General features: G+C 44.2%; 1 protein-coding gene across 1 annotated transcript; it reads left to right on the plus strand.

The window, feature by feature from the left end:
• The first annotated feature begins 385 nt into the window (after positions 1–385).
• ZNF366 (zinc finger protein 366) lies at positions 386–19,446 on the plus strand. Its single transcript, XM_015413595.1, has 5 exons — positions 386–436; positions 2,507–3,815; positions 5,755–5,946; positions 16,959–17,133; positions 18,816–19,446. Coding segments are annotated over exons 1-5 (2,199 nt in total). The 5' UTR covers positions 386–434; the 3' UTR covers positions 19,337–19,446.
• Positions 19,447–19,937: the final 491 nt, after the last annotated feature.

The following is a 19,937-nucleotide window of genomic DNA, read 5'->3' on the forward strand; positions in this document are numbered from 1 at the left end:
TGACACTGTCTAACCATATGTGGAGGTATATAAAGTGTGTGTGTGTGGCGTTCATTGATTATGTGCTCCTTCCCCAGTGCAGCAAGAGATGTGCATGAACAAACTATTGTAACATTTCAATATTGTTTCTGCTTCTTAAAAAAGGCAACACAACCCCCATTCAAATCTTCTTAAAAGTCTATTTTTAAAAAAAACCCACCCAGACAGCGCACTGTGTCCTCAGACTATTTTATCCTTGCTTCCAGTTTTGTACCATAAAATGGAAATAGAATTTTGAACCCAAAAGAAGAATATATATGATTTTTGTAACCTTCCTCTTAACCGAGTTCAAAGAATTGTTTTTTTTTACTTTGTCTGTCCCCTTAGACACAAATGCCTTCTGGATCCCAGACAGATGCATTTAAAGCGGAGTTTGGCACAAAGGAGGTGAATTAATGTAAGTACAAATGCTGCACTATTGATTCTTATGCTAAATGCATATCTATTCAACCAGCATAGTACATTAGGCCAAAAAGCTAATGCATAAGCCAGGATTGATTTAAAAAGCTGGACAGAGAGAACAGCAGACCCATTCTGTGAAGGGCATATCCAGGGGACTTCAGTTTAGGGGACTGGACATCTTGTTTCAGCATCAGCCCTTAGCCACTGCATTCTGGCTCACATAACTGACAGGAGTTCATGCAGCCTCAGTGTAGCCACGCTGCTGGTACCATTTGGTCCCACATAGAACTGGTCCGGGGCCGGGACACTTCCGCCCCTTTTCTGGGAGGAACTGCTGCTGTCTTTTCCTAAGAGACCGATGAGCCACAATTATACAACCTTGGCCCGAATTCCATCCTCTTGGCTGAATGACAGAATTGGAAGGTACACAGCCAGGGGAAAAAAAGTCAAGGAAAACTATTTTTGCAGTTAAGGCAGATACATGAAGAAGCACAATCCATGCATATATGCTACGGCATCCTATGGGGTGGCTGCATTTATTTATTTAATTAAATTTATATCCCTTTTCCCCTGAGCCACCCTTTAGCAGGCATGTAGGCGATGGGAGTGTTTGGGTATGATGTCTCCATTTGGAGATCCAGCACCATAAGAAGCCATTCTGACCAGCACCATTATACAAGGTTGTAGGGCCTATTGTATTGTTTGTGCTAGCAGACAAGGCTTCCAGTAAAAAAGGATCTGAGCACAAAAGCTCCAGGTTGGCCCCTCCCAAGCTTGATACCTGAGACTGCCCCTGTCTCAAGAAGATTCTGCATGAACCTTCCCTGGGCCAGCACCAGTGTTTGCCCAGTCCTAGCACTGATCTAAATAACAATGTGCCAAATTCTCATTAGATCTCAGAAGCTAAGCAGGTTCATCCAAGGTTACTATTTGGATGGGAGACCACCAAAGAAACCGGGGTTGCTACGCAGACACAGTCAACAGCAAATCACCTCTGACTGTCTCTTGCCTTGTGGGGTTGCCATAAATCAAGAGCAACTTGATGGCCCTTTCCACCACCAAGATCCAGGGCTCTTTTTGTAGAAAAAGCCCAGCAGGAACTCATAAGCATAATAGGCCACACCCAACAGCAGAAACCTATTAGCATATTAGGCCATACCCCTGACGGCACAGCTCATTAGCACATTAGGCCACACTCCCATGTTACCAGAAGTGTGGTTCTCCAGCCACACCCACCTTTTGCTTGTTATTCTGTTTACCTTGTTTGCTGTCAAAACCCAGGGCTTTTTTGTAGCAGGAACTCTTTTGCATGTTAGGCCACACACCCCTAATGTAGCCAATCCTCATGAGTTCCTGCTGTTGGGTGTGGCCTATTATGCTAATGAGTTCCTGCTGGGTGTGGCCAACTTGGGAGCCAGCCGGAACTCCGTTCCTGTGCGTTCCTGCCCCAAAATAGCCCTGCCAAGATCTATGCCTTGAGCTGGCTGGCCCAGGCTAGCCTTGTCTCATCAGATCTCAGAAGCTAAGCAGTGTTGGCCCTGGTTACGAGGACTTGGCTGGGAAGCCACCAAGGAAGTCCAAGGTTGCTAGGCAGAAGCAGGCAATGGCAAGCCACCTCTGAACATCTCTTGCCTTGAAAGTCCAATAGGATTGCAATAAATCAGCTGCGACTTGATGGTACTTTACACATGCACAGTGCAGGGAGCCACTGTAAAGGCCCGTGCAGTTAGTAAATTAGTTAGGTTTATGAGTTACAGACTCAATATATAGATTACAAGGCATTCAACAGTACTAGACAAAACTGTATGTTGCACAGACTGGGCATCAGAGCTCAAGTTTCTACTAAGGTGCCAGGGCTCAGGAGAGTCCCTTAAAGCAATGCGTTCATATCAGGAAACTTTGCCTCCTAATCCCAGCCTTCACAGGGCTTTCTGTGGATACGTAAAAGAAGGATCTCTGTACATTTTAGGACTCAGTCCTGTGGTTCATAACGGACTGAAATTCTGGGAATTCCAGTTAAGTAGGGAAAAGACAGCGTTAAAAGACTATTACTTTTTATTTAAAGGATGCAGGAGGAATTAAATGTGATGAAGAAAGAGGATGCTCATTTCAATACAGACAGTATACAAACTTTTCCTTTTTCCCACTGCTTGGATCCTGTTGCCAAGTCAGATACAGCTTCACCCCTTGATGAAGAATTCAGACTCAGGACTCAGCTTGCACAGTTTGGATATGGCCCTACACCAGATGTACAGAGCTTGCACGGGTCATTAGAAGGAGGATCCCGTAAACGCAAAAGTGTGCCTACAAAAATGCTTTCTGCCATCCCATCAGGAGATGCTTCGTCTCCAGTGTTCAGTTCTGAAGAAAACACCACTGGAGGTCCTCCCAGCCTTCCTTTACTATTCCAACACCACACACAGCCAAAGTACAACTCCCACATGATTGACCTGTGTAACATTGGATTTCAGTTCTACAGGACTCTGGAACACTTTAGAGTGAAACCTGTAAAGGAGGAACCAATAAAGCCCAATGTGATATGGCCCAGAACCACTGCCTTTCTGCAGACTCCCTATCCATACTATCCCAAAGTTCATCCTGGTCTGATGTATCCTTTTATGATGCCTCCAGATTTTCACTTCAGAAGTCCCTTCCCCCTGAAAAGGCCCCCAGAGCCCCCCTTCAGGAGCCCTGAGTCAGGAGAACAAGATGAAAATAAACAGAAGGTGGAAAGAGAGGATGTTAACATTCAGATAGATGACAGCTATTATGTTGATGTAGGAGGGGAACAAAAACGCTGGCAGTGTCCTATGTGTGAAAAGTCCTACACCTCCAAGTACAACCTGGTCACTCACATCTTAGGGCACAGTGGCATCAAGCCTCATGCTTGCTCTCGGTGCGGGAAGCTTTTCAAACAGCTGAGTCACTTGCACACCCATATGCTAACCCACCAAGGCACCAGGCCTCATAAATGCCAGGTGTGTCTCAAGGCCTTCACCCAAACCAGCCACCTGAAGAGACACATGATGCAACACAGTGATGTGAAGCCCTACAGCTGCAGGATTTGCGGGAGAGGCTTTGCCTACCCCAGCGAACTGAAAGCCCATGAATCCAAGCACGAGAATGGCCGGGAGAACATTTGCATCGAGTGTGGTCTTGATTTTCCAACCTTGGCTCAGTTGAAGAGACACTTAACGACCCATCGAGGCCCTGTGCAGTACAGCTGCACAGAATGTGATAAAACGTTCCAGTACCCAAGCCAACTGCAGAATCACATGATGAAGCACAAGGACATCCGCCCCTACATCTGTACTGAATGCGGCATGGAGTTTGTGCAGCCTCATCACCTCAAACAGCATTCTTTGACTCATAAGGTAAGTCTGCCTGGATTCCCAAAGGATAGGCTGACAGAATACTGGTTTCTTCTAAAATGCAATGAATGTTTACTAAGTTGTATCCTATTGCTTTTGTGGAGACAACTGTAGTGTCTCTTCCCTCCATTGTAGGTCATATCAACGTACCAAGTTGGACTGTTGTCTATCTAGACCAGGGGTGGCCAAACGTGCTTAACGTAAGAGCCACATACAATAAACGTCAGATGTTTGAGAGCCATAAGACATGAACACGCACGTTTTAAATGAAAAACATGCAAATTTGCATATTAAATTAAAGAGACAAATGCCTTCTCCGAGCCAAGCCAGTCTTATGATGTGGTGGGGCTTGGAGAACACATTTAACTTTAGATGGGGAGGGTGGGAAGAACAATAGAAAGAAAGGTGGAAAGAAAGCAAATAGATGGGGGAGGGGGAGAGGTGGAAAGAAAACTTTAAATGTGTCCTCCAAGCCTCCCATGCCCCAAAGCCGGCTGGCTTGGCTTGGAGAAGGGATTTAAAGAGACAAGTGCCTTCTCCAAGCTGGTTGGTGTGTGTGTGTGTGTGAGCTTTGAGAACCTGTTTAAAGTTAAAGATGCTTTCTTTTTCTGCTTCCCCCCACCTCAAGCCTGCCCAGGGAGGGGAACACTGGCTGCGGAAGGGAAGACCAATCAAGGAGGCTTGTCTCCCCTTTGCTTCCCCAGCCACCTTGCAGGGAGCCGCACAATATGTGTGAAAGAGCCGCACGTGGCTTCCGAGCCACAGTTTGGCCACCCCTGATCTAGACTTCTAATTTGACTGGCAGCAGTGCTCCAAGCTGTCAGGTAGAGAAAGGTCTTTCCTGATAGTGTGACCTGAAAGCTTTTAACTAGAGATAGCAGGGCTTTGGTCAGGCACCTTTTGCATGCAAAGCCTGTGCTTCACTACTGATCTACAACCCCTATCCAAATAATATGCCTAGATTTCTTCGTACTAAGAGATTAAATTATCTAAGTGCTGATATCAGAACATGTGTACAGAATAATAATCTATAACCCCTATCCAAATAATATGCCTAGATTTCTTCGTACTAAGAGGTGAAATGTTGTTATTAGAACATGTGTACAGAATAATAATTTGTCATTTGTCACTATTTCCCCCCTAAGCTTAAATGGTGATGATGGTGGTAGTTGTATGTATTCTGGGCATGCCTAGAGGTTGGTTCCACTGCTTAAGTATCATTTCCATTGTACAAAAATATGAGACACTATCTGTAATCTGAGAAACACAAACCACTACAAATGGATTGATATGAACACAAAGACATAAGGCTGCATTTGTCTGTATGATTGTTATGATCTATAGACATCTAAATTAACCTTGTATTTTTAGTCCCAGGTTTTTTTTCTATACCAGGAACCTTTACAGTGGTACTTTTCCAGACCTAATATTGCTCTCTCAGACATGTCTAGAATCATAGAATCATAGAGTTGGAATGGACCATCAGGGTCATCTAGTCCAACCACCTGCACAATGCAGAAAATTCACAAATACCTCCCCCCCACACCCCCAGTGACCCCTGCTCCATGCCCAGGAGATGGCAAAAATCCTCCAGGATCCCTGGCCAAACTAGCCTGGAGAAAAGATTGCTGCATGACCTATTATTCTGTAGCCTCTAATGGAACTAGGGTAGATTTATTTATTCATTGAGATCCCTTTTTTTAAAAAATCCCAGAATCAAATTCTCCAGGCTTTTCTTTATAAATGAACAGAACTCTTTGTACCTTCATCTTCTAGCCATAGGCACAAGGTTATATTGGCTAACATTTTTATAGCTACGACAGGTATCAAAGATAAAGGTGTGTGATCATTCCTTTCTGAATGCCTACTACTTGCACTACTGATATTAGAAATAAATTGCCAAGATTACCATAGTCCTCAGTTTCCTTTTCTGTCCTTCAAGGGTGTGAAAGAGCACAAGTGTGGGATTTGCGGACGGGAGTTCACACTACTTGCCAATATGAAGAGACATGTTTTAATTCATACCAATATCAGGGCCTACCAATGCCACCTGTGCTTCAAGAGCTTTGTGCAGAAGCAGACCCTCAAGGCCCACATGATTGTCCACTCGGATGTCAAGCCTTTCAAATGTAAGGTGAGTGCTTCATATGCAAACTGCCAAGTGAAACAAAATGGCACCCAAGTAATCATAAGGAAGTGTACAATAAAAAAAGGAACACAGTGTTCCTCATATGTTGCTAGATACTGTCAGAATATGATACTATATAAATAACAAATGTAAAGTAATGGACTGTCTGTAGCTAAATCATTGGTGCATAAGGCAGGCCCAAGTCATTTTGATGTCTGAAGTGGAAATGTAATATAAAAATTACATGGCTGAACATTTGCCATCTTTTAAATGACTGAAATGTAAAAGAGTAGATCTAACCAAGGAAGAACTAATCACAGCAGCTACTAGGGAAGGTAAGTTTAATTATAGACCTTCAGAACTGGGGCATCCTTGAAAGAATTCATACCTGTTGCTGAAACTCTTTGAAATCTTTCTCATTCTAGTTGTGAAAACATGAATTTTGTTAATGCAGAACTGAAAACAGAAAAGAACCAATTAAAAAAACTCTCAGGGCAAAGCCACTAGAGCAGTGGGTGGTAGGCTTGCCAAGCCCCCCGGGGGGCGGGGGAACGCCCGCCCCAGAGGCCCATTCCACCCTGCCGGCAGATCGGGCCCCGGGGGGGAACCCCACCCCCAAAGCATGGGACATGCCCGGCGTCAGCACGTCACCCGGAAGCAGGGGTCGTTTCATAGAAAAAGTGCTAGGGGAACTCATTAGCATAACTCATTAGCATATGCCACACCCCCTGACATCACCGGAAGTGTGTCATAAGGCCCACGAAGGCCCTCACTGGCCCCAGGCAGGCAGGGGTGGGGAGAGGCAGGGAGGAAGCAACTTACCCTCCCTCTTCTCCTGCCTCATCCTGGCTGAATGAGGGCCGGAAGCGGGGCGGCTGGAAGCAGGGGGCGGGGCTTCGTCATGTGCCCCGCCCCCTGTACCTCACCCGGGGAAACTGAGATCCCCAGCGATCCTTCCCCAAATAACCTCTGCCCGGAAGTGATGCAGCCACGCCGGGCACGCCAGGGGCAGGGCCGCGGTCATCTGAGGGGGAAATCTATGTTTTTCCCTCGGATGACCGCAGCCCCGCCCCCGGCGCGCCCGACATGGCCGCGTCACTTCCAGGTGACATGTTCGCAGAGCAAGCCGGGAGTCCCCCGCTGCGGCTTAAGGTAGGACTTGGCAACCCTAGTGGGTGGCCATACTTATCTCTGGACTTGAAAGTCTTGAGCAGTAGCCTGGAATCTGAACCACCATAAGGCAAAACCACTGCCGTCTTTTCCAGGTGAAGACAGGAGGTTAGGTTGCTCTTATTGACACTAGATATGATCAATCCTGGGGCTTTTTAACAGGGGACGCATTATGTTTCTATACCTGAAAAGGGCTCACCAGGCTAGATCGCACCCACTAAGGGCCTAAAGCAGGGCTGAGCCATTTTTTGTTTTGGGCTGGGGGCAGGCCTGTAGCCAGGATTTTTTTTTAATTTGGGGGGCCTTAAAATAAATTGGGGGGCACCCCTGCACACACACCCTTCCCTGTAATTAAATTAAATTAAATTAAACTATTCTCCCTCCCCCCCTTGCTTTCCTGCTAGTAGGGGAGGGAGTTGGAAGAGTTTGCACTGTGGCGTGCCAGCCTGAAGCCCAGGTACTTCTCCCGGGGGAGGCAATGCCTCAGATTCTCCCCCCCTTCCCTCACCAACAGAAGGAGGAGGAAAAAGGAAGGAGGATGTACTTCTTCAGGGGGAGGAGGGAGAAGGCAGCACCCCAGGCTCCCTTTCCCCATCCCTCCACTGATGAAGGAAGGAAGGAAGGAAGGAAGGAAGGAAGGAAGGAAGGAAGGGACTAGTGTCATGGCGTGCCAGCCCAAAGGCCATGTACTTCTCCAGGGGGAGGAGGGAGAAGGAAGTGCACCAGGCTCCCTCCCCCCTTCCCCTGCTGATGAAGGAAATAAGGAAAGGTCCAGTACCATGGCGCGCGGGCCTAAAGGCCAGGTACTTCTTTTGGCTCTAACCTCCCATTGCCCAGCTCTTGCTGCCTCCGCAGCCCGTACCGCCCCCCACCCCACTTCCTTTCTACTCCCAGAGTAGTACTCTGAGAGGAAGTTCCCCCCAGCCCCGCCTCATCAGCCGGCTTCCTGCACTGACAGCACCAGCAAGTCAGGGGAGCTTGGGAGGAAGTCAGGGGGCTGGGCCCTGGGAGGCCGCACTGTAACTACGGGCCTGCCTGAGAGCCACATTTGGGCCTCTGATCATTTTCAAGGGCACTGAGTTGGATATTGATTTAGATACTGACTATTTGTGTTTTCAGTGTCCAATTTGGTGCCCTCAAAAGTGAGTAAAGACCAAGATATGGCCCTCTTTCTCACTCTGCAGCTTTCAGCTGCTATTAATGGCCTTGGTCATCAAGATGTTCAACATTGTTTCAGGAGCATAGGCCTGCTAGCCAGTGCTACAGTACAACACGCTGATGCTCATGACAAATTATTAAGCAGCACAAGGGCAGAATGAAAAGTTCATGTGGAGTGCATGAGGTCCCCAAACTGCCATTGGCCCATCTCTGTATTTGTGACATTTACATGAAATTCCAAATACTGGAAATGAAAAAAATAGCCAATCTAAACACTTGTAGAAATGGGAGAGGGGTAATGCCTGAATACTGCTGATAAAATGACCAATAGAATATATTGATGATAATATAGTTCTTCAGTATTTGAAAACAATATGCTGGGCCCTTTGAAACGCTGGCCACAGCCTTATGTTGTTCTTGTCTTTTTATCCTGAATGAGGAAGTCATACAAGTTAAAGTGATAGACTTATTCATCTCTTTGTTTCTTTTTGGTTTTAGTCCTCTTTTTAAGATTGCACTTCCTCTTACACAGCACTTAGAGTAATTGCTAGTCTGCTGATGATAAATATATGTGGCATTTGCATAGCACATTTCATCCCCAAGGGAGGTCAAGGATGCTTAACAACTTGATACCAGCTAAATGACTGAATCAATCCATATATGCTTCAGTTTTTTCCCATCAGTGCACAATATAAATTATATCTACGTATTATGGCAGTAATTGTTTTTAGCTAGTACTGTATTAGACTTCACTGTTCCAGGGATATATTTGTGTCTTTTGAGGGAAAGTGCATTTAAGTACTATGCTTCCATATAATGTCAGAGATCTGGTGATGGTGGCAGTTGTGTTAGCTTTTGCTGAAATAGATTCACCCAAGGTATTTTCTGGGCAAAGCCCATGCACCTGCACACTGCCTAGCCTGAATTGTTTCGGTGTGAGAACTATAGCTGGTGGATAGTCTTGGCTCTATTCTGTTGGTTCTGTTCATCATGATTCTACCATGGATGACTTGCAGGTCGCTTGCAGGATGAATCTGGCCCACTAAACATTTCTCTCCCCCCTCCCAGTAATTCTACCAAAATTTAATCAAGATGTAGTTAAAATCCCACACACACACAGTTGGCTTCAAAAGTTGTGACAATTCACTGATTCACTACTTTTAAAATGTCCTACAAGATACAATTAAGGATGGGCACGAACCCCCCAAGACGAACCCCAGTTCGAGCACGAACCATACCAGTTCATGGTTCATGAACCAAAGGTTCAGGAGAATGTGTCTCCCATGATCTGCCCACGAACTTCCATGTTTTTCATGGAGGTTCTTGAGGTTTGTGGGAGACATGTTCTTTGGCTCCGAAGGCATTTAAATGCCATCAGAGCCCACCACTGGCCCATGGCTCCACCCAATTGAGCTCTGAAGGCATTTAAATTCCTTTGGAGCCCATCCCCAGGCTGGGCCAGCTCAACTGTGCTCCGAGAGTGAGCTCCAAAGGCCTTTATAAGCCTTTGGAGCTCACTCTGGGAGTTCAGTAGAGTTTGACTCTGAAGGCTTGACTGAGCTCCCAGAGTGGGCTCTGAAGGCTTTTATAGACCTTATATGCCCTTATATGGGCAGGTCCACTTCCAGGAGGTTGGCAGCCCCAGGAGCAGTTGATATGCAAATTATTATTGTGACTACTGAGAATAAAGAAATTGGCTATCCCTGTATGGCTCTTTAGTCCCTTCCAGTTCCACAATTTTCTAGTTAAATGATTAATGCTACAAATAATGGATGCCCCATTTTGTTGGAATTTACTGAATTAGTTTGCATTTAGTAATCTTAATTGCTGTATAATTAGGGTAATTTGTATGTTGTGATTGTTGTTAATTTACATAAGCCTCAATGGCCATTCTGGGTAAAAGTAGCACAGGAATCTAATGGGGAAAAAAATCAAAATTGTTCCTGAAAAAAAGAAACCAACCATTTCTGCTATGCTCAGTAACTGGAATGTAAAGAGTGCATAACATCTCCATGATTAGGGCAGAAACTCCATTGTTGTTCCCTGCAGTGCATTCCCATTTGGTCTAAAGGGAATTAAGGGCACTTACTAGGTTGAGGGTGCCAAGAATCCAATTGACTGCCCTTTTTTGCCTAACTTCCAGAAATCCCTGAAGAGCTTGGTCTCAATCGAGTCCCCTTGGCTGGCATTCAGCAAGTTAAGGCAATGACCAGATAGCCTCCATTTGGCACCAAACTCCTCTGAGGCAGAAGGAAGGATATAGCTGTACGAACTGCTTGCTTCACAATGGCCTGCATGTCCCTAGGGAATGGCCTGCAAATAGATTTCATCTTGCTTTCTCTTGTACTTATTGGAGCTTCCTGTTTTCTCACGGCTCTTTTGGACAGTTTACAGTCTCTCTCCCTCTCCCTCTCTCTTACTTTCAGGAAAGGAACACCCTTCTTATTAAACTTTTTTTAAAAAAGAAGAATGCAAGGGAAGGACAGCACAGCAGTGGCCTTTCTGCCTCACGGCAGGCTACAGCTTTCTTTTGACTTTTTTCTCAGGTTGAAAGAACAACAGGGCTTTCCTACAGGGCTAATCACAGCTACACAGAGACCATCTGTGGCTAGAGAGCAGAAGAAAGCCTTTGTCCCTCACATTTCCTTACCAATTTGGTTTGTCTCTCTAAAGGGAGGCCGATGCTACCTGCTGTCTTCTATGCTATAAATTCTGAACATTTCATTTCCTTCTTTTAAGAAACATTCCTGCAGATTTTATCTCCAAGCACTGTTGGTGTGTGTGTGTGTGTATGGCTGACTTATGGCAACTTATGACTTATGGCAACCTCATAGGGTTTTCAAGACATGTGAGAAGCAGAGGTTGCTTGCCATTGCCTTTCTTGGCAAAGTCCTCCTTGGTGGTTTTTCATCCAAGTACTGATCCTGCATAGATTCTGTGAGATTGGGATATACTATACCATTCCACATCCCCTATTTTACAAGTGTATAATTGAAGCAGTTCTCACCTACAATAATGATTTTAAATCCCTTTGTTATTGGCTCTCTGGCCTCTCTCATTCTTGTCAAAATTTGGAGGACTTTTCTTGTACTCTGGAAGAGGTTTATGTTTCACCTAATGAGGTTGCTTCTGTATTCTTCTGTTGTTTGCCAAGGTTCTATCAGAGGCTGGCCTCTAGAAGCCATTAACTCCCAAGCAGTCTCACTGAAGCTCTGTCAAAACTCATTGAGCAACTCTGGAACGTTTCTTCAATACATTTGTTTTGGGTTTTAGCCATAGTTGATATCCTTTTTAGCCGTAACTGATCTATGGCTTTGCAGCTTGCAATAGTTCAAATATGCCTTGTGTTATCTTTGAGGACTCTATTACATTTGATGATGTAATTTAAAAGATTCTGCAGTTTGCTAAAGAATTCCATGCCAAAGAGGCTGACTGTGGGTTCCCGTCTTCTCAATCTGATTGGTGGGGGCTTGGTTGTGTGCCAACATAACCGATTCAAAAAAGTCACAAGATGAACAATAGGCTAAAATCTTATAGCATCCCTGCATTATTTTGGGCTGTATTACCCAGTTCCTGGTAAATTATCTCATCTTTAGCCTCCAACAGGGAAAAAATATTCAACAGCTTTCCGAAGCAGCTTGTTCCTTTTCTGAATTATTTTATTTAATATTTTTCTAAATATTTGGACCCTGCAATCTCAATGCATGGCTTGACTCCTCTCCATTAAATAGGACAAACCTCCTCTTTCTTTTGTGGCATCCTTAGATGGCCATGATTGATTGAACCTAGAATTTCTTTTGTGTCTGCCTCTGTTTCCATCTTTGAGCCTTTTGGATTTCTTCTGGTACCTTGCACCTTGTTCAAAGTGGTGTTACAACTTGGCTTAGAGCAATGCGATTTCTTTGGTAGGGGGTCATACCTATTCCCAGCTCTTGCCGTCTTGATGCTGTCAGAGAACAGCTGCTTTAACTAATCATACAAGATGGTCATATGGCTTAGTTTAGGTAAGGTAGAACTGCTTGTTACTGAGGAAACAAGGGCAAATGTGAGGATGGGGCACTTATATAGGGGATAATGGAAAGGCAGGTGGTGCTATACACTATTTCCATCCCTCAGTTCTCCATTGCCAATGTTCCCCAAGACTTTTTTTTTTAAAAAAATTTGTCCCTAGGCTGAAATCAGGAGTAGGCCAGTCTGTAGTAAAAATGGGCCATGGAAGAGTTATTTCCTGTTATTCAAATTAACAGTTGTTTCCCAAAGAAGGACATATTAGTCAAGAGACACACACTGCTGTCCTGTGGTTTATAATCTCAAAAGACAAAATTCACAATGGAATAGTAATGCTTGCTTGCATCAATCTTTTTTCATTCCCATGACATCTGACAGTTTTGGTTCAAAACAAAGACCAAGAAACACCCCCCACCCAAAAAAAGAATCTATTAGGGACTCCTAGAAAAATGCTGAATAGATTGAAGAAGAATAGGTCTGGGTGGGACTACTTTGGGACACAGAAGACAGAAGCATGACCAACTCAGACGCTGAGGCATCATTTGCCTGAAGAGGAAATGCACAACCTTCTTCTTCATCAGTTTTATTTCCCTGCAGCATTCCAGGCATTCTTTCCCTTACTGTGTCATAATAAATAGGGAGTTGCCCCAAAAGACCAACACAATCACTTTTAACTTTAGAAGGGGTAACATCTCTGAAATAAAGGCGCTTGTGAAGAAGAAATTGAAAGGAAAGGCAAGGAGAGTCAAATCCCTTCAGGACAGGGTTGCCAGACCCCCCGATTTGGTGGGGGGGGGTTGCCCGATTTGGAGGGACTCCTTCCCTCCTGCCACCCAAGAGGGACCCCACCTCCAAGAGCGACCACTTGGCCTCCCCCCACCTCTCCCCAGCAGCATTTAAAGGAAGTCTTTAAAGGAAGTCTTTAAACACTGCTGGGGAGAGGCAGGGGCTGTGTGCGGAGCTGCCAGCTTCTGCCTTGCAATAGGTGAATTCCCCTCTCTTCAAGTGGGTGCCGCCAGCTCCTGCCTTGCAAGAGGAGAGTTCCCCTCTTGCAGGGCAGGAGCCCCCGGCACCTGCTCTCTTCAAGAAGGTGTAACCAGTTCCTGCCTTGCAAGAGGAGAGTTCCCCTCTTGCAGGGCAGGCGTGCTTGGCTCTTGCTCCCCCCACCATTTAAAGGGAAGGTTCCCTTTAAATGGTTGGAAAAAGGTGGGGGTGGGCTGCATCCAGAGTGTGATGGTGTCACTCTGTGTGATGTCATCACATCAGGGAGGGCCACACCCCCTCCTGGAATGCCCCCTAATCCCCCCGCCGGGGAGACAATTGGACATGACAACCCTACTTCAGGAAGCTTGGAGACTATTTAAAACTACTATCCTAGAAGCTCAGATAAAATGTATACCACAGGTTAGGAAAGGTACAAACAGGTATTTAAAAAGCCCTGTATGGTTGATGAACAAAGTAATGGAAGCAGTAAAAGATAAGAAGGATTCCTTTAAGTGGTGGAAGGCTAGACCGAGCATGGTAGATAAAAGGGAACACAGGCTGTGGCAAATAAAATACAAGTTGGTGATCAGAAAAGAGAGTATGAGGAACATATTGCAAAAAACATAAAGACCAACAATAAAAATGTCTTCAAATACATTAGTAGCAGAAAACCAGCCAGGGAGGCAGTGGGGCCCTTAGATGACCAAGGGGTAAAAGGATTAGTAAATGATGATAGGAAAATGGCAGAGAAGCTGAATGCATATTTTTGCCTTTGTCTTCTCTATGGAAGATGGGAGGTGCTTGCCTGATCCAGAACCACCGATTTTGGGAGGGGTGTTGAAAGACCTGAGTTCTATTGAGGTGACAAGAGAGAAGGTCCTATGACTGATGGACAAATTAAAAACTGACAAATCACCAGGCCCCGATGGCATATATCCAAGAGTTCTGAAAGAACTCGAATGTGAACTTTTGGATCTCCTGGGGAAAAAAATGCAATCTATCATTAAAATCTGCCTTCATTCCTGAGGACTGGAAGGTAGCGGATATAACCTCACATCTTTTTTAAAAAATTATTTTTTATTAAGAAAAGACATAATGGGACAACCATGAAAACAGGGGGGAAAAACACATTACAAGACAAATGCAACACAAACATGAAATTTTGAGAATAAACATAACCCATTGTAAGTACTACCAGCTTAACTTTGCTCTAAAAGCTCTTAGAGATTAACCATAGGACTAAAACTCAAAAAGTAAAGCAGTGATGATTGATCCTGAAAAGACTTAACTGAATACTACCAGAGGAGATCCAGGAAATTACAAGCCAGTCAGTCTAACATTGGTGGAATTTGTTATTAAAGATAGAATTAGTAGACACATTGATGGAAAAAAAGCTATTGGGGAAGAATCAGCATGGATTCTGTAAGGGAAGATCTTGTCTCACTAACCATTTAGAGTTCTTTGAGGAGGTGAACAAACACGTGGACAAAGGTGACCGAATAGATGTTGTTTACCTAGACTTCCCGAAAGCTTCTGATAAACTTCCTCATCAAAGGCTCCTAAGTAAACTTCGTAGTCACGGGATAAAAGGTCAAGTCCTCTTGTGGATTAAACACTGGTTAATTAACAGGATACAGAGAGTGAGTATAAATGGCAGTTTTCACAGTGGAAGGTGATAAGCAGTGGGGTACTGCAGGGCTCAGTACTGGGTCCAGTGCTTTTTAACTTATTCACTAATGATTTGGAGTTGGGAGTAAACAGTGAAGTAAGTTTGTGGATGATACTAAATTGTTCAGGGTGGTGAGAACTGGGGAGGATTGTGAGGTGCTCCAGAGAGATCTGTCAAGGCTGGGTAAGTGGGCATCAACGTGGCAAATGAGGTTCATTGTGGGAAAGTGCAAAGTAATGCACATTGTAGCCAAAAATCCTAACTATAAATACACATTGATGGAGTCCAAACTGGTGGAGACTGACCTTGAGAGAGATCTTGGAGCCGTGGTAGATAACTCACTGAAAATGTCAATTCAGTGTGCCACAGAAATAAAAAAGGCAAATGCTATGCTGGGAATTATTAGGAAGGGAATTGAAAACAAATCAGCCAGTATCATAATGCCCCTGTATAAATAGATGGTGCAGCCTCATTTGGAATACTGTGTACAGTTCTGGTCACTGCACCTCAAAAAAGATATTTTAGCATTGGAAAAAGTGAAAAAAAGGTAACTAAAATGATTAAAGGGATGGAACGCTTTCCCTATGAAGAAAGGTTATAGAGGTCAGGGCTCTTTAGCTTGGAGAATGCATGAGGGGAACATGACAGGGGTTTGCAAAATTATGCATAGGACAGAGAAGGTAGACAAAGAATTCCTTTTCTCTCTTTCATACAATACAAGAACTCGTGGGCACTCAATGAAATTAATGAGCAGTGGGTTGAGAACAGATAAAAGAAAGTACTTCCTCACCCAAACAGTTATTAACATGTGGAATTCACTGCCACAGGAAGTGGTGGCAGCTACTAGCATAGACAGCTTCAAGAGGGGATTATATAAACATATGGAGCAGAGGTGGCTTTTAGTGGCTATTAGCCATAAGGTATAGATGGATCACTATGTTTGGAGCAGTGATGCTCTGTATTCTTGGTGCTTGGGGGGCGACACTGCGAGGGCTTCTGGATGGTGGACCTCCTGATGGCACCTGTGCTTTCACCACTGTGTGACACAGACTGTTGGACTGGATGGGTCATTGGTCTGATCTAACATGGCTTCTCTTATGTTCTTATGTACTAGAATAGGTTCAGTAGAATACCATCCTGGAAAGAGGCAGCAGTGCACTTAGTGTGAAATTGTGCCTGAGATTCTGTATGACCTGGCATAGTTTTTCATACACGCATGAGATGGGAGTGTGAACCAGGGAGTGTGAACTCTGCAAGGTGCTGCAGCCAGACACCCTCTTAAAAACAATGTACCTGCATAATACAGATACTTTCAAACCCCTGTTTGTCAATACAGTTTAGTGCATGTCTTGAATTTCAAAAATATTCGGGCTTCAATGAGAATCGGAGGCAAAGAAGACCAACTCCATGTCATTTAGGTACAGGCTATCCCTCTGTTTGGAGACTTATTTAGCAGCTATGGCTAAGCTTTAGCCTATTACAGAATGACTTCCACAAGTTAAATACCCACCTACACATTGCTATTTCTGACTAGCTGAGGAATATGGGAGGCAAATCCTAAGACATTTTGTGCCTGCATAATAAAGTATGCTGTTGGCATTCAGATGCCCAGCTTTACTGTCCTTGTTCCTGGATCTTATTCAGCTTTCTCTTCAAGGGCCCTGTGCCTTCTGGAGGAACACTTTAAATGAGATGGCAGCTATATGGCACACCTACACAGGAACATGCTTTCCCCACAACCTCATCCCACTTAAACTTCAGTTTTTATCTGCAGAGGTCTTGTATTCCATTTCCTGCTCTGCACTTATTGGATTTGGGATCCATTCATTCATATAGAAGCAATAGGAAGTGTATATATGCAGAAGAAACTATTCAGATTTTTCTATAAATTCAGTTCAGAATGGTATGTCACAGTCCCACTGAGACACTGTCTCGACTGCAAAAGACTGTCTCAGGGAAACAAATCAATCTCTTCTGGAAAGTGTTTCTTCCATATAAATCATTTTGATTGTCATTGGTCTTTTGACAGCTGTGCGGAAAGGAATTTAATCGAATGCATAATTTAATGGGACACATGCACTTGCATTCAGACAGCAAGCCCTTCAAATGCCTCTACTGTCCCAGCAAATTCACCTTGAAGGGGAACCTTACCAGACACATGAAAGTCAAACATGGAGTCATGGAAAGAGGATTTCGTTCTCAAGGTAAATCAGTGACTGGAAACCAGGCGGGTTTTGCATTAGATTCAGTAAACTCACCTCTATAGCATCTTAAAGGCATTTTGTGCAGCACAGAGTCAGCATTCTGTGTAACTAATTGTCAGATCCAACTCTCAGCAAGCAAAAAGATTATGCTATGTTGGGTAGCAGACTCTAAGGAGTGAAGAGGACAGGTTGGGCTGGGGCACACTTTGTCATACAAATGACAGGGCAGGTCACATACCCTCCACTAGTCTATTAGTCATTACCTGGTGCCTGACCATGGAAGTCTTAAGGGTCAGAGCTTATCACACGGCTTGCTCTGAACTATTAGGTGTTCCAGTGCCTCTTACAGGGCTAGCTGATCTAGTCAGAATTCATTGAACAAATCCTGCCTGATATCTACAGCTTTCCAGGTTCAGGGACACTGTGGTTTTTATGCCGAAATTTAGTAATAACCTAAATTACCCATCCATTCAAGTAATGCTACCATTAAATGAAGTAAATAAATAAAAAAATTGAATTGATGCAAACTGACTGTCCAATATATTTGTTTGTAGATTAGTCTACTAGTGCAATCATTTCAAAGTAGATGCCCATCTAAAAGCATCCATAAACTTTGAAGTCAGAAATATTTACGATTCCCCAATCCATTAACCAGAAGAAAAATACTTGAATTGCAGACCAGCAGCTAAAAAAATCAGTCTTCATCATATTTTATTCTGTAAACATGAGTCAAAATTAACACATTGCTTCTAAATTGAAAAAATGGGAGGATCTCAAATTAAGCAGTGGCAGATGATTTTATGGTGAGGACATCAGTGTTTAAGTGGGTTTGAACCCAGACATCTAAGTTAAGGTTTTCTGAATAAAGGAACGAATAATAGAACAGACTACAAAGGCACTGATCTGAATATTTTTAGAGATCATAATATTAGTCTTACATCAGTCCAATCTATGAGGCTTCAGGCCTGAAAAGAATGGGAAGAAGCCTCAAAGATTACATTCCCACCCAGTTTGGTGTAGTGGTTAAGTGTGCGGACTCTAATCTGGGAGAACCGGGTTTGATTCCCCACTCCTCCACTTGCACCTGCTGATGTGACCTTGGGTCAGTCACAAGCTCTGGCACAGCTGTCCTCGAAAAAGAGAAGTTTGTGTCAGAGTTCTCTCAGCCCCACCCACCTCACAGGGTGTCCGTTGTGGGGAGGGGAAGGGAAAGGAGTTTGTAAGCCACTTTGAGACTCCAAGTGAAGGGCGGGGTATAAATCCAATCTCTTCTTCTTCTTCCCTCTGCAAAGAGGCATAATGCTCATAGCACAAAACCACAAAGAACAATATGGCAGTTGTTCTGAAAATTAAATACTTTCTAAATTTATCCACAACCAATGCAGCCACCATATTGTCACTCTCTTGGCCTACTTTCATCCCCCTTCCCCCCCCCCGGTGTCTCAAACTTGGACCAGGCCTAGAAGTCCCCATGGCAAATACTCCTGGGATGAATGCATCTTTTCAGTGGTGAGGATGCAAAATGAACCAATAGAATCCCCCTTATCTCCCCCACCATTTACTGCCAAATAAATAGTTTAGAAACAATGGGACTCAAATTGAAATAAGTTCATTTCAATTACTAAATTAGAATGGACTTGTGAACATTCCAGTTAATATATTAACATTTTTAAACCTTCCAGGCCTTGGTAGAGAAAGAGTGAGAACATCACAAACAAACGCTACACAAAGCCTGGAACAGGAAGAACCATTTGACCTCTCTCAAAAAAGCCAAGCAAAAGTACTTTCATTTCATTCTGATGGTGAGTGTGCTAAAGGAAGCTCATGTCCTGAGGAAGAGGAAGACAGCTGCTACAGGGGAGAGAGGCATAGCCCTGGCATGTACCACAGTGACAATAAGGCATTTCGGCTTCAGGAGCTTTCAAGCCTTCCGGGACAACATATTGAAGAATCATCCTGTGGTGGTAAAGAGAAACCCCTGAATGGAGAAAGAAAGGAGAGGAAAGAAAACAAAGAGAAAGAAAGCCAGCAAGTGGAAGACTTTAAGAATAACAGTGAGGAACACTTGAGCTTTAGACACTTTGGAAATACCAGACTCACTCAGTCTCTCTCTGAGTATCTGTATTTTCAACACAGAAACAAGAGTTTAAAGGGACTGCTGGAAAGAAAAATGGAAAAGCAAGCTATATTTCTGGGAATCTGAATGGACACTTAACCCTTGGGAAGGGGTTAAACCTTTTCACTGAAGTGAGCTATATACCAAGGTGGACACTTGGTTAAAAAAGCACAAATCATCACAAGTAATTTAAGAAAGGCCCCCCAAAAAGCCATTTGTCATTGAACTATTATTTCATTCTTATTTTATGCAGTTATGTCAGAGATATTAAGAGATAATAGCTGCCACTGAATTCTAATAACCAAACAGGCTGCAATCTGGGACACTGTGGAGAACTACACATGGAGAGAACCCCTTCTAATTTCAGATATGGGGTGTTCAGGACCAGAGGAAGCCCATGGCTTCTCAGCTCTGAGGGGATCCAAGAAATCACCCTCTGCATCCACTCACCAAGGCAGCAAAACACAGGGTGCTGGGTGTGTAGCTACAGTGGGGCAATTTGGGGGCCATGCCCCCTTAATTAAAAGCCACACCCCCACAAAAAGCCATGGCAGAAATATTTTTTAAATATTAAGTTGTGCTAGCTGGTGGGCAAGTGAGTGGCCAGCTCTCTCCCTGCTGGCCAGGGCAGCAGTTGCCAGTCTAATCTGTGAGTGAGCAGGTGAGGAGTGAGCAGGTGAGGAGGCTG

The sequence above is a fragment of the Gekko japonicus genome, unplaced genomic scaffold (assembly GCF_001447785.1).
Source record: "Gekko japonicus isolate JY-2015 unplaced genomic scaffold, Gekko_japonicus_V1.1 scaffold318, whole genome shotgun sequence".
Lineage (NCBI taxonomy): Eukaryota > Metazoa > Chordata > Lepidosauria > Squamata > Gekkonidae > Gekko > Gekko japonicus.